The 14842-nt window shown below is 41.1% G+C and overlaps 1 protein-coding gene across 1 annotated transcript in view; it reads left to right on the plus strand.

Annotated features, from left to right (window-relative positions):
• Window positions 1-2177: 2177 nt before the first annotated feature.
• Window positions 2178-14842, plus strand: part of LOC102764753 (breast carcinoma-amplified sequence 3) — a 247028-nt gene continuing 234363 nt past the window's right edge. Inside the window, exons 1-3 of the mRNA XM_006770281.2 lie at window positions 2178-2280; window positions 4692-4888; window positions 7588-7685. Coding sequence (XP_006770344.2) covers window positions 4734-4888; window positions 7588-7685 — 253 coding nt within the window. The 5' untranslated portion in view covers window positions 2178-2280; window positions 4692-4733. The remainder of the gene's footprint in view (window positions 2281-4691; window positions 4889-7587; window positions 7686-14842) is intronic.

Consider the following 14842-nt stretch of genomic DNA (forward strand, 5'->3'; position numbering starts at 1 on the left):
CTTCCTTCCTTCCTTCTTTCCTCCCTTCCTTTTCCCTCCCTCCCTATCTCCCTCCCTCCCTTCCTTCCCTTTTTTCTGTGTGAATCCACACACTGAGGATATTTTCCCATTGAGTTTTTAGAGAGAGTGGGAGGGGGAGAGAGAAACATCGATGTGATGGAGACACATCAGTTGGTTGCCTCCTGCACCCACCCCAACCAGAGCTGGGGATTGAGCCTGCAACTGAGGTATGTGCCCTTGACCGGAATTGAACCTGGGACCCTTCAGTTTGAGGGCCAGTGCTCTATCCACTGAGCAAACCTGGCTAGTGGATAATGTTTTTCTTTAGGTTGAAGGTGTATGTATGTATGTTTGTTCACTAAACTCAGACTTGCAAGATAGATAGTCCATTTTTCTATAAATAAACTGTGGAAAGTTCATTCTGCACCTTTATTCTAACAAATATGGAAAACAATGAATCAATTATTACCCTCTCCAAAATTGCATCTTACATAGAGCAAAGATAATGAGAAGGGAGAGTTGGGGACGTTTTATCCTTGTTGTAACCACTGAGACGTCCCAGTTCCCTACCTGACCATTGGGTATTGCTCTGTATAGTTCTCTGCAGCACTCACCCTTGCTTCTACTTCAAAGCCTGTTAATTCTTAGGAATGTGTTCATATTACTCTTGGACACATATTAATATTCTCAACTGTTTCCTGGGGAACTTGGAGAGGTTTTAGAGACTTGGCTATACAGATATTCCATGCGTGCACACACCTCTTATATTCCTGCACCATGAGGAATCTCTTGCTACTTCCTTGAGCCCTAAGATACGACTTTTCACAGCTGTTCAACCCCAAGACTCCTGGGATTCCGTAAATTTCTACCCTTCTTTGGAACTCTCACCCCCCACCCCTGATTCTGTTTATGGTACTCTTGTTCTAATTTCAGAATATCTTTCCTAAGAATTGAGTGTCCAGAGAGCATGGAAATTTTGCTCTTGTCATACATTCAATCCTTTTTCCTTATCCCAGGGTCAAGTTTTGAACTTTTTTTTCGTTGTAACCTAGTATATCATTGTTTCCCCAAGGTAGTAAAGGTGGAATGTTCTTCCTACCTGATTGGGGAAGTTTTTAAATGTACAGAAATCTGAGGGAGAAAGAAAGATATTTATGTCATGTTGAGAAAAAGAATATCCCACCTACTGTCATTCTTTTTATATTGTGATACCTCTCAATGCTTCAAAGCATTCTTAATTTGAAACCTCTATTTAGAATAGCCCTGCTTCTGGTGCCCGTCAGTCAGCTGAGTGGCGCTCCTGCTGTGGGAGCACACTGACCACCAGGGGGCAGCTCCTGTGTTGAGCATTTGTCCCCTGGTGGTCAGTGTGTGTTATAGCGACTGGTCGACTGGTAGTTCGGTCGTTTGGTCACTTAGGCTTTTATATATATATACTAGAGGCCTGGTGCACAAAAATTTGTGCACTCGGGGGTGGTGGGGTCCCTCAGCCCGGCCTATATCCTCTTGCAGTCTGGGACCCCTCGGAGGATGTCCACCTGCTGGCTTAGGCCCACTCCTTGGGGGATCAGGCCCAAGCTGGCAGTCAGACAGCCCTCGGGGGATGTCCACTTGCCAGCAGGGAGCAGACTTAAGCTGCAGTCAGACATCCTTACCCTTTTATTATATAGGATAGAGGCCTGGTGCACGGGTGGGGGCTGGCTGGTTTGCCCTGAAGGGTGTCCCAGATCAGGAGGGGGGTCCCGCTGGGGTGCCTGGCCAGCCTGGGTGAGGGGTTGATGGCTGTTTGCAGGCTGGTCAAGCCCCCCAGTGGGGACCCTCACCCCATGGGGGGTTGGCCAGCCTGGTGAGGGGCTGATGGCTGTTTTCAGGCTTCTCAGACCCCCTTCAGGGTGGGGGTCCCCACTAGGGTGCCTGGCCAGCCTGGGTCAGGGGCTGATGGCTGTTTTCAGACTGACCAAGCCCCCTGGTGACCGAAGCTCCCAGCCTTTCCTTTTTTTTATTCGCTCCAGCTCCGTGGCCATGGCGACTAAAAGCAGGTATCTGGGGTTTATTTACCTTCTATAATTGAAACTTTGTTGCCTTGAGAGGAGGCAGCAGCCGGCCGGGAAGCTTGGCTGTACAGATATTCCATGTGTGCACACACCTCTTATACAACTATGTTTTCTTTTTCTTCTAGTGGTTCCCCCTGGAAGTCCTGGGCCCATTACTCGGCATGGGTCCTATGACAGTTTAGCTTCCGACCACAGTGGACAGGAAGATGAAGAATGGCTTTCTCAGGTAAAACTCTGAAATGTTTGGCCTGTTAGAGTGAAAAAGAAAAGGAATCCATTGTCTGTTTCTATTCTTGAATTTTAAAAAGTATTTTCCTTAAAGGAAAATGGACAGAACTGGGACCTTTTATTTAGGACTGTTAATAAGATAGTCAGTTGTCTTTCCATATTAAGAATTTTTCCTAAATACTGTTGCAGGAATATATAACACCTATTATTTTATGCCCTCTGTGTGTGTGCATTAGCTTTCGTGCAGAGGGCATAAAATACACATCTTTCAAACAATCTGTTTATATCCCTGAGGACCTTGCGTTTTAGATGGACACTTTGGATTAACATAAGAATTGGCCTTGTGAAAACAGTGAAGTCATTCAGCATTCCCTGAGGTTTGTTTTGTGGGGCCAACATTTTCTGAAAATCGGGCCCATACTTTGGTCGGGGAAGCTCAGCATTCTAATCTGCGAGTCCTGGTTTTGCCCGACTGGGTTTCCTCTCCTCGGCTCATGCAGGGCTGCATCCAATGGTCTCTACAGTAGCCCTGCAGCAGCTTCTACAGACCCTTCCTCCCGTGCCAGGTGAAGCTGTCTTCATCTCAGGGCTTTGAAATAAAAGATACTTGGGCAGCCCTCAAAATGATGAGATTACAAATGACTTCATTACAAATCCTGTTATGTCTGCTTCAAAGCTGACATCATTCGGTGAAGCGAACGACCTGTCTCCGGTTACCAATCCAGCGGCTTTTCATCAGACAGGTGCCTCGGCGGAGGCTGGCGGCCGGTGTACTGCTTTCACAGGGAGGGTTGCCCGAAAAGCTAACTGGAATCTGGATGCCGGAGAAACAAATTGCTTCTAGGTGACACATGTCATCACGCCTAAAATACTCACGGGATGCTCCTTGAAGGAGGGTCAGTGTTTCAGTTCCTGGCAGATAGAGGGACATCCTTTCATGGGGATAGCACAATAAAGTGAAAAAAAAAAACACAACAAAAAACAGAAGACAGCTGGCAGAGAAACCACTGTCCTTCACCTCAACTTTTCAATTAGGAAAAGGGGTAAAGTGTGCTGTCAGTGTGAACATCCATACAATATGTTTGTCCCGCACACAACAGGGGAGTGAATAGGAACATCTGGCCATCGCCTCTGTGAAATTGAGCGGGCATCTGTTTACCTCTCGGCTCTGTGACACTGATGGTTTTGAGCTCAAAACACGCAGTATGCTTTCTCTGTGGCCTAATTTCCATTGCTGAATACAACTACTCAACTCAGAAATCACTGTCCTAAATCTGAGTGGTTGTCTCCCGGTGATTAGCGGGGATGTGAATATTGTTCCAAGAGCATGACGCTTTTTTTGCCCTTCAGAACTTACAAACCCAGATCTGTACTCTGTGAACCTTTTCATTTATGTTTTGTTAAGAATTAATCACCGCAATCAGACATGTGGTTAAATATAGTGGAACTCAGGGCAAAAGGAAGGCATATGGGAAGTCCATTCTATCAAGTACGTTCATAGACATGGATGTAACAAATTAGAAGACATTGAGAAATAGTTTTTCACCAAAGATTTGCATATGTGCGTCTTACTCACGTTGCTCATTTGTAAAATTACATACTACGTTTGTTTTCAAGTTTTACCCAGTGTCTTCTACTCTGCTTTCTCTTTAAATAGTTTCATTTAATATTGGCAGCATTCCCAGCCCCCTTCCATAGACTAAGCATGAAATTCATACAGCATTTTGGTTTTACTGTTTGTGGCCTTTAAAATACCTGTGCCACTCTTTGTGGTAGCTGAGAAAACATTCTCTTAATATAAAAGTGGAGTATGGGGTATTTTGAGAGGAGTTAATAAATATTATAATTTTTAAATGGAGCTTTGGGTGGTGAAAATTATTTTTTATCTGTTTTTCCCCCCCTTGGATAGTTTAAGAATAACTTCAAGCTTGTCATGAGCTTGGTCCTCAGTGCAGGATTCACTTTTAATGTGGATTTATAAGTGCAGTACTCAGTGCATGCCCAGAGTGGTAACTACTGTCTAGAATGAATGAGAAAGGTAGTTCCTAGGGAGTTGACCCTAGTCATGTGAGACAGGCGGCTGGTCCTTTTACTCTCATGTGATTTTTGTTTTGTATATGTGTGGGTCTGGTGTATGTGTATATTTACGTGTGTGTGTGTATACACATATATATGCACAAAATGAATTTTTTTTTTAATTTTTGTGAAAACCTGTAAGAGGGAGATAGTGAATGTCTGCTTAGGCTGTGTTTATCTTCACCTTTTGATTGTGGGTGCCCTGGCCCTCTTTCACTTGGTCAAAATGAATTTCTTTGAGAATATTTGTGTTCAGGGACAGGATGGGGGCAGATTATGAAAGGCTCTCAAAGGTCCTACCACATTTAAATCATGATTCCTAATCCGTTCCAGGTAGAGATTGTGACGCACACTGGACCCCACAGGCGTTTGTGGATGGGCCCACAGTTCCAGTTCAAAACCATCCACCCCTCAGGCCAGACCACAGTCATATCGTCCAGTTCGTCAGTGTTGCAGTCTCACGGTCCCAGTGATACTCCACAGCCCCTTATGGATTTTGATACGGATGATCTTGATCTCAACAGTCTCAGGTAAGAAGTAAGAAATAGCAGAGTCATTTGACTGGGTTAGAACTTTCATTTGTAATGAGCATCTTCAGCAACATTTACATTTCTCCATTCGGGCACAGCGTCCTGTTGCAGAATTCATGCTCTGTATTTTGTGATTCCTTATCGTTGGGGATCTCATGTGAGATCTCATTGGATACAATGTGTTTCGAATTATATTTCCCAATGCCACTTTCCTGAAACACTTCCAGAATTTCCTCAGGGACTTTCCTTCTCCTCACACTAAAGAGCTCCCACTATTGGTTAGCTAGTTGTACACCTGAAACCTGTATCATGTTATTAACCAATGTCACCCCAGTAAATTCAATAAATGAAAAGGCCAAAAAATAAATTGAAAAAAATAAGCAAATCCATAAAATTCACTGTGCAATTCAACATCCCCACTATTTAATGCCAGGACACTTCCATCACCCCTGTCAGTTTGTTTTTATTTTTCTCTTTTCTTACTATGAAAAAACTAGAGGCCCAATGCACACAATTCATGCAAGAGTAGGCCTTCCTTCCCCCAGCTGCCGGCACTGGCTTCCCTCTGGCCCCCGGGACCCAGGCTTTCCTCCGGCCCCGGCTTCGTCCGGAATGACATCTGGTCTAATTAGCATATTACTCTTTTATTATTATAGATTTTAAGCATATAAACATGTATAACATTAAAGAGAATAATAGAATAAACCCCATGTGTTTGTCACCCAGCTTCAACACATCGATTCTTGACCAGTCTTGTTTCATCCATAGCACCATACACACCTCACTCCCAACTCTGGATTATTTAGAAACTCTACTATAAATTGAATTAATATTAGGAAACTTACTCGGTTACATAAGTTTTTGAGACCAGGCAGGGGCTTACTTTGCCTCACCTGACCATAGACTATCTTTTTGTTTCTCTCAAGAATCGGAAAACATCTTTTGCAGAAATTTCAAATAAACTCTTCCTCTTTTCTCTGCCCTAACCATTTTCCCTTGGCTTAGTTAAAATAAGCTGGGGTGAATGGATATTGGGTCATACACCACACTGCCCACAATAGCAGTGATCAGTGTTTAATATCAACATTCCAACTTCTGGTACTCAATCAAGTGGATTTGCACTTCATCTCCCTCCCATTTCTTTCGTATAACAGATACATACACATTTAAACGGTGCTTTCAGTAGCTATGAACTCTTTTTCTGCAGTTCATACTTGGAATTTTAGGCTTGTGTAATCTGTCCCATGGTGATTATCAACCTCTTCTCTTCGATCAGTATCCACTCTGAACTCCATGCTTCAGTCAAATCATGCTCCTCATGGCACCTGCATTTCTCATGCTGAGTCACAAATCCAAGGGCTTGCTTTTCCTAGTTCTGTGCTTAATGGGCACCTCTTGCTCCTCTGCATGTATACATACCCTGGTACTGTATGCAGGTGCAATTCTTGTTACCCCTTGACAAACTCTTCTCCATCCGCTGTGGACCATTCATTCATTCCTCTACTTCTCAATTTGGAGCCTTTATTACCTTCTTCATTTTGACGTGTTAGTTGTCTTTTGCCTCAGTCATAAATGTCCATGTGCTTGCTATACCATATATCCACACATAGATCTTGTATTTCATGTTTTGTTTCTGCTTATTCCTAGAATAATAATGATATATGACTAATATTCAGCAAATACTTATTGAATAAACAAAGTTCCAAATGCAGGCATATATTCTTATAGCAAGTTTTTATTCTATTAAGTTGCTTAGGAAGCTCGGATTTTTTAGTCATACAGACATTTTTATGTTCTTGTAATTAAGATAATACACCTAGAAATAGACCTTTCTTATTTATAGATTTACCATTCATAAGCAATTTGAAATTGTATTTAGTAAATTGCAGTTTTGCTGGGATTCTAATTGATTCTTTCATGCTAATTTATAATTTTATGGAGGTAACTCAGATAGTAGTGATCCTAGCTAAACCACTGGCAGTCACCTTCACCACAGTTTTGCTGTCCTGTGCTTATTGTCATATATAAAGTAACTTTCACTGAGAGGTTTAAGGCAGTTACTAAAAAATGTGTATCGAGCCCTAACCAATTTGGCTCAGTGGATAGAGCGTCAGGCTGGGGATTCAAGGGTCCCAGGTTCAATTCCGGTCAAGGGCATGTACCTTGGTTGTGGGCACATCCCCAGTAGGGAGTGTGCAGGAGGCAGCTGATCGATGTTTCTCTCTCTATCCCTTTCCCTTCCTCTCTGTAAAAATGAATAAAATATTTTTTAAAAAATGTGTATCGAGTATTGCTGCCTTTTCTAGAAGCATTACTAGTTACTGCACTTTCCTTGAATGAGAGGATTCTCAGAACTCTTCATTTTTGCCTTTTGCAGAAGCCTAAGGTCTCTGTAGGAAGTATTTTGTTTCCTCTCCCAATCTATTTATTTCTTTAGATTAAAGTCAAATTTCCAATCCCTTACTTAAAATATATTAAATAACATACAAAGAGAAGCGGGGCTGGGTCAGGAGTTTAGAAAATTTTTGCTGTGCCTTGTGCAAGAGTTAGGGACCAGAGCTCCTCTGTTTGCCCTACTTCAGAATGAATGGTTCTTTAATGGATTGGGCTATGCCAGCATTCCTGATTTAAGGTCTGATGTAGCAAGCGACAGTTTTGATGCCAGTAACATATGCGAATTAAATTAAATTGCATTGCAGGATCCAGCCGGTCCGCTCTGACCCAGTCAGCATGCCAGGGTCATCCCGTCCAGTCTCAGATCGAAGAGGAATTTCCACCGTGATTGATGCTGCCTCAGGTAGAAAACTACCTCCAAAATGTTTTTTGGGTAGTTCTGTGCATTTTTTAATTTCTTTTTCTTGCACAGTGTAAAGAATGATAATATTTTAGCTTTCTCGCTTTGTTTTTAGTTTTGCTTTAGGATGTACGTGCTTGTGCGCTCGGGTGTGTGTGTGTGTGTGTGTTTGTTTTAAAACAATACTATGCCTACATTTGTTGCTGAACAGTGCCGTGCATTTAAATATTGTTGAGGTTGGTGGATGATGCGGTGGACTTGGCACTTGATTAAATGTAATGAACACAGTATTGAAGGCTACAGGGTTGATGACTGCTTTGCCTTTGATCTTTCAAATGTGGAGAAGCAACCTTGACAGAGAACGTAAATACAATATATGGATTCAATTTACTCAACCTGTTGAGTATCAAAGTGCCTGATCTGTGGAAGGAGAGAGTCCAAATGCTGAGGCTTAAACGGCCCTATTATTGAAAGCATAAAATTTAGAAATTCATTAACTTAGCTCTAGTCTATCTATCACAGTTATTAACTTCCTATCCTTGGGCCCATGCCAGGAATATGTATCATTAGTACCTGGAAGTTGGTCTCTGCCTCGGTTAGGTGAGAGTTGCTGCATCAGTATTGTAAAGCTGTTTTCTGCCAGCTCTGCCAAATATAGAAACTGTTTGCAATAATTTTCTCATCTCCAGATGGAGTGATAAAGAAAATAAGGACAGCAGTGCTTCATATTGTGGAGCAGCTGCTGAGCATCTGAAGATAGCACACAGCGGGGTTTCATCAAAAACGTCCCTTACAAGTAGAATTATTAAATACTTGGCATTAGGGAGACAGTTGAGTCCGAGAGGATTTTAATCTACAGCAATTTTAAAATCCCCAGAGACCGCTGATTTGATTGAGGCTTAAACTGTGAAAGAAAATGGGGAAAAAAAACCCAAAACTGATTTGTGAAGGTCACTTTTCAAAGACCATAGCTTCTGTTTCTGACTGTCTCTGGGTGGATTTTGAAGTTTTGTACATTTTCTTCTCTTTCTGATTTATTTTGGGGGGGGTCTGTGGATTGCACATCTGGGGCTCTGCCTTCACGTTTAATATAGACTCTTATATTAGAGGACCCATACTTGTTCTCCGATTTAACTTGGCAGTCACGGCTGTCTCCTGGAAATGAGGACAGAAATGCATCTATCATCGCTCCTGTGCATTGAATGCGATGTTGAGATAGGTGACTTAGGCGGTAAATCTTCTTGGCTATGCCCATGGGAAGATGCTAACAGGTCCTGCTCATCTGGGGTTATCACTTATAATTATGAATCCTGGAAATGATGTATTTTAACCTGAAGTCTTTCATTCAAGATTAGAGTAGTAGACTTTGTTGGGGTTTTTAAAATATTCCTAAACTGCTGTATTATCACTGTTTTAGAGTCAAGTGACTAGCAACCAGCCAAGTGAAGTACATGTCACTAAAGAAGTTGCCATGTATGTTATTAAATGTTGCCCTATTCAGCACTATAGCCTGAGGTAATAAAATACTTGTCATGTAGCACTATCTCCGTTTTAGTTCTTCATAAAGTTATCTCATGCCACAGAGAGGGACTTCAGTAAACTGTTAGAATTATGATTTTGCTTAACTCTGTCACAAGAAGAGTTTTAAAATCGATGTTTGAATACGGGAATGATGTCTTTGCCCTTGACTTACATTTCCATCAGAGACACGTCGTAGGAGTTTCTGGGGTGTTGTTTGACAGCTCAGAGCTCCTGCCTAAAAGCACCAACCTTGTGAGTAAAGAAAGGACTTCTTGGTGACCAGGCTCTGTTGTTACTTTTCTAGGACTATTTTCACTCCAGACAATCATAGCTTATTTTTGGAAGGAGCCAAAGCAATGACATGTGTGTGCTTTCTCTAGCTGAGCTAAAGAAACCCCATAGGTGAGGAATTGGACTTTTATGAATGATTCTCTCTCTCCCCAATTCTCTACTTCTCTACTTCCTTTTTTCCACACATTTTTTTTTTTTAAAAAATGAGTGAATAATGTTTTGTTGGGGAAACTTTATCTACTTTATCTGATGGGACCACTGACATAACAGATTTACTTTTCTATTGACATTTAACATGATAGAGGCTAAATGGTTTGGATCTTTTTGGAAACGTTTATGGGAAAATTCTGTTTTTGATTCTCCTATTAAAAAGAGTCTAATGATTTTTGTAATTGCTCCTGAACTAGGAAGTGCTTCCCCAATTATGACCCATGTGTTCGAGTCGGCTGCATGCTGTGAATATGCTTTTAGGAGTTTTGTTTGCCTTTGCTTGAGCAGCTTGGCGGCACCTCTGATGATGCGTCCCTGCTTTGTATTACCTTCAAGCAATTTGGACGGCGAAATGTACTATCCTTTTCATTGTTCCTGTGGCACATTTCTTAGCTCTCCCTCTGTGTTAATGACACCTTTTGCTCCTTCTGTCTAAACTGGTGGTGATACAATTATTTTTCATACAATCATTTTTCAGAGGCTTAGAATTTAAAATTTCACTGTTACGCGATTAAGTCTTTTGTTAATGTGACAATTTTCGAAGTGAAAATATGTTATTTGAACCTTGGCTCTGCGTGTTATGTTTTAGATATCTATGTATTATGCATTACGCTGGCCACGTTATTCTGTTGAAATTAAAAGCAATCATCATAGTTGTGGCACTTTTGCTAAGAAATAATTTCCCCCCCACAATTTCTTGATTATCTAGTGTATCTGTGCGTCACTGCTTCCCATGGAACACATTCCTAAAACATATGGTTTTACGTTAACTTAGGTGACTGAGGCATAGTGTAAACTCTAACCTTTAGGTATCTCTGAACCAGCTGCTCATGGTCTCTATATAAATATGTCTGATTTAGTCTCAGCAGATTTATAACTGAGAGGTGTTATTCCGTAACATGCTTCATCTGATCCTGGTGATCCAGAAGACACTGTCCTACCTGAGGTTTTGCACTTAGATGAATGTGACGTGTTCCCTTCTTGACTCAGGAGAAGACCATTCTGGAATTGGATTTGATAGGATCTTGTTGTTACTCACAAGCTACCCAGAACAAACAGAATCTGAAGGAACTGCTCCATTTTCCGGTGTTTCCAACTAACTAAGATCACTGTCTCTGTGTTATAGACAGTATTTCTAGACAAAGTACCTACTGGATTACTTACCATTGGATTTCTCTGTACATTCCTGTTGGTTAGGTACCTGAAGAGTTTCTTCCATTGTTGGTCCTTTATAACACGTGTCCTACATAGGTGTAGGGTCCCTGATGCGAAAACAGACAGGTAGTTCTCAGTGTCCTGTGGAAACTTTGTTCCCACGTAGGTGACGGATGCTCTTGTTCTGAGCCTTGTAGGCTGCCCCCTTTGGATAACTTAATAATAACTCTAGTTGCTTTTGAGTCACCCACACAGAGGACCTAGAAAGATCTAGTTCACCTGAAGTCTGTTTGTCCTGATTTATAGTTTTGCTATGGGCGTTGGTATTTACCAAGAAAGAAATCAAAGCAACTGAGAGTAAAAAACAGACTTATTCCTGGCTCGTATGAAGAGCAGACATCTTTGTCAAATTCTACTAAAGTAAGCATTCCATAGAGAAAAGTGTGGTTAGAAGGGTTGGGAGCAGCATTTAAGTGTAGTCCTGAGGAAGGTGACAGCAGAAGGAACATTGTGACAGATAAGTAAAATGAGTTCTTACCCTTTAGTGCAGACTTGGTTACATAAGGTTTCTCCTGCCCCATCCAGCGTTTCAATACATAGGGACAGAGGTGCTGACCTGGTATTTGTTCTTGTTCTTGACTCAAGAGAAATGTTATGTTCATTGTGCAACTGAAGGAATCTAAGTAACTGCTATGAAATTAATTCAGGAGACAATTTTTCAGCATGCAATTTTGCCAGTATCAAAATAATTTGTTTATTGAAGAAAATGATAGACTTAAAAATCCAAATTGGTTTCATTTGATTGATTTTTATAATAGTTCTTTCACCCTGCTTTACATTTTTGGCATTCAGTGCCTCAGACCTTGAATAAAACAAATAATACTTATTAGAAAAGTCGATAGGGCAGGCACCAAGGAGGTTATTCAGGACTGAAATCCCTGCTGGAGGGATGTTCTCACAAGAGACATGCTTCCACCATACAGACTTTACTGACAGGCAGGGGTAAGAATATTCCTAACGGTTATATCACATTGTATCCACAGTCGCCATTCCAACCTGAGGCAGACAAACTTAGCCACTTTATCTTAGAGCCCTCAGAGACACGAGATGCTGGTGGTAAGGAGCAAAGAGATTTGTAAGGAACACCATTCCTCCCGTCAACCTGGGTGAGGCCAGAGCTCCGTGACTCTAAAACTGAAGCCGAGTGACAAAAGCCATGACATTATATTCATGGCCTTGAACTGTTGCTGAAACCTTCAACAAGTTATGTTTAAGTACCTAGCCATTCTTCTGTATCTGTAAAAAGAATTTAAGGTTTCCTGTGCAAAAATTTGTTTCATTACCGCCCCCCCCTTTTTGGCAGGGATGTGTTCAAATTATTGCCTAAAATAACTTCCAGATATAAATGACATTAAGTTCTGTAGAAATACTGAAATATTTCTTTGAGTAAATGATGTGGTATTCATTTAATCGAGTTCCAGATAGTCTTTGTGATTATAAGGTGTCGAAAACTGCAAGCATTCTTGTACCTTGTGTATTCAGAGCTGGTGTGGGATCTGTAAGAGGATTATGGATGAGGGTGGAATTAAAAGGCGGCTTAGTCCTCACTTGTGAACAGTACCTCGGACAGGGGGAAAGGAGGTCAGTAATTTTACCTGGATACTTACTATCTGTAGTTGAAACAGCTAGTAAACAAACTCACACATAAAGGTTGGCATTTTAGTAGAAACGAGGAAGTTTATGCATTATTTCAACTCTACTCTAATGAACACCTATGATCTGTATCAAATAAAAAATAAGTTTTAGAGATTAAGAACATATAGAAAAGACCTGATAAGCCCACCAGGATAGGGCTGGGCCATATCTCTCTCCTTCTGATTTAAATATTCCTCTATTCTTCTTTCTAATATTTATAGGATGTTAGAAGATGAAATGCAAGTTAACAGTGTGGAAAAATTTAGCTCAGCACAATTAAGAAACAAATGATTGCCCCACTTGAAGATGAAGAAACTAAACAGAAGTAGAAGAAGCTGTTGGGAAAGTTGTGGGCTTTTTTTTTTTCTTGGTGTTTTTTTTTTTTTTTTTTTTGATGACACATTGCTTCTTTGAATAAATCTTTGTGTCCACTAAAACCGTGCCTTTGCTTTCTCTATTGCAAGCACCAGGAGCCTGTCACGACTTTAAGTCTCGCCTAAGCACTTCCTGAGGGAATTGGTGGCATTCTCCCCACTGTTGATACACCATGGCACCACATATTTACATGGGGCTTTTTGGCTAAAAGACCCAACTTTTCTCTTTTTGTACCCTTATTCTTACATCTTTAATACAAGGCTGGACTGTTTATGTAGTCTGTTGCCTGAGACTTGGTGGCAGAGGGACAATATTAGGGGCAGTATTAGAATTTGTTTAAGTCTGAACCGGGAATTCCATTTGTCTTAGTGACATTAGTGTCAAACTGTTAGTGCCACACTATTTTAAATTGTGTCCAAGAGCCTGAGAGGCTTGGGCGTCTAGGTGTCATCTATAAACTTAGAAACAAACAAAAGAGCCTCTTTCCATTGAATATGGAAGCCCCGAGAGCAATTAAAAAGCAGCCTGGGACCTCACCCAGGCAACTCGGCGGAACCAGAGCTCATGGCATTCCCCTGGATATTGTTGAAATCTGTCAGAGAAAAGCTAAAGCAAATAATCAAAGGGAAAATAATTGTTCCTGGGAAAAGTCTTGTTTTGGAAGCTAAGTGTAGTGGAAAGAATTGTTGGTTCTAGTCTCAGCTCTGCCTGTAACTACGTACTTGGCATATTGCTTCAAAACCCAAGGCTTTCTTCCATAAAATGAGGAATCAAAGTAGCTTATTTCCAAATTCCCTTCCAGCCTAAAAAACGAGTAAGTTTGCACTTTGGCTCACCTTTGAAGAATTTTATTTTATTTTATTTTTTTTAAATCTTCACCTGAGAATATATTTCCACTGACTTGGGGATGGAACCTGTAACCTTTTGGTGTGTGGACAACGCTCCGACCAACAGCCACCTAGCCAGGGTTCACATTGGAAGAATTTTTGAAAATTAGGATGTAATTTACATATAACAAACATGCATGTGTCTTCATCATACAGCTTGCATTTTATACCCATGTAATCACCACACAGATCAAAATTAGAATATCTTTATCTTCCCAGGAAGTTCCCTTCTGCCTTTTCCAGCCAATACTACCTTTTGACTTAGAGATGACCACTCTGACTTTCATCATCAGATTAGCTTTGTCTGTGTTGAACTTCATGTCAACGAAATCATTCTGTACATACTTATTTGTGTCTGGCTTCTTTTACTCAACTTAATGCTTTGAGACTCATCCAGGTGTTACATGTGTCACTGGCTCATTTTTTAAAATATTACAGTGTAGTATGAATACAACACACTTTACTAGTATGTATCCATTATCCTATTATTTTCCGTTTCAAGCTTATTATGAATAAAGTTGCTTTAAACTTTCCTGTACAAGTCCTTTCTTTTTTTCTTTTTTCTTTTTTGACATATGCAGTCATATCTTTGGGGCGTATACCTAGGATTGGAATTGTTGTCTCACAAGGTAGGCTTGTGTTTAGCTTCATTAGGAACTGTCAAGAAAGTATTCCAAATTACAATGCCAGTTTTCATTCTTAACAGCAATGTGCAAGCTATTCTGGTGAACATAAACTGTGATTTTAATTTGCCTTTCTCTGATGAACACTGGTATTGAGCTCCTTGAATACAGGGTGGGGCAAAAATAGGTTTGCAGTTGTGAGTTTAAAAGCACAGTCTATTATTTTATTACTAGAGGCCCGGTGCACAAAAATTTGTGCACTCGAGGGGAAGGGGGAGGGTCCCTCAGCCCGGCCTGTGCCCTCTCGCAGTCTGGGACCCCTCAGGAGATAACGACCTGCTGGTTTAGGCCTGCTCCCAGTGGCAGAGGGCAGGCCCAATCCCTAGGTGCAGCCCCTGGTCAG

Source organism: Myotis davidii, unplaced genomic scaffold (genome assembly GCF_000327345.1).
Source record: "Myotis davidii unplaced genomic scaffold, ASM32734v1 scaffold684, whole genome shotgun sequence".
Classification (NCBI taxonomy): Eukaryota; Metazoa; Chordata; class Mammalia; order Chiroptera; family Vespertilionidae; genus Myotis; species Myotis davidii.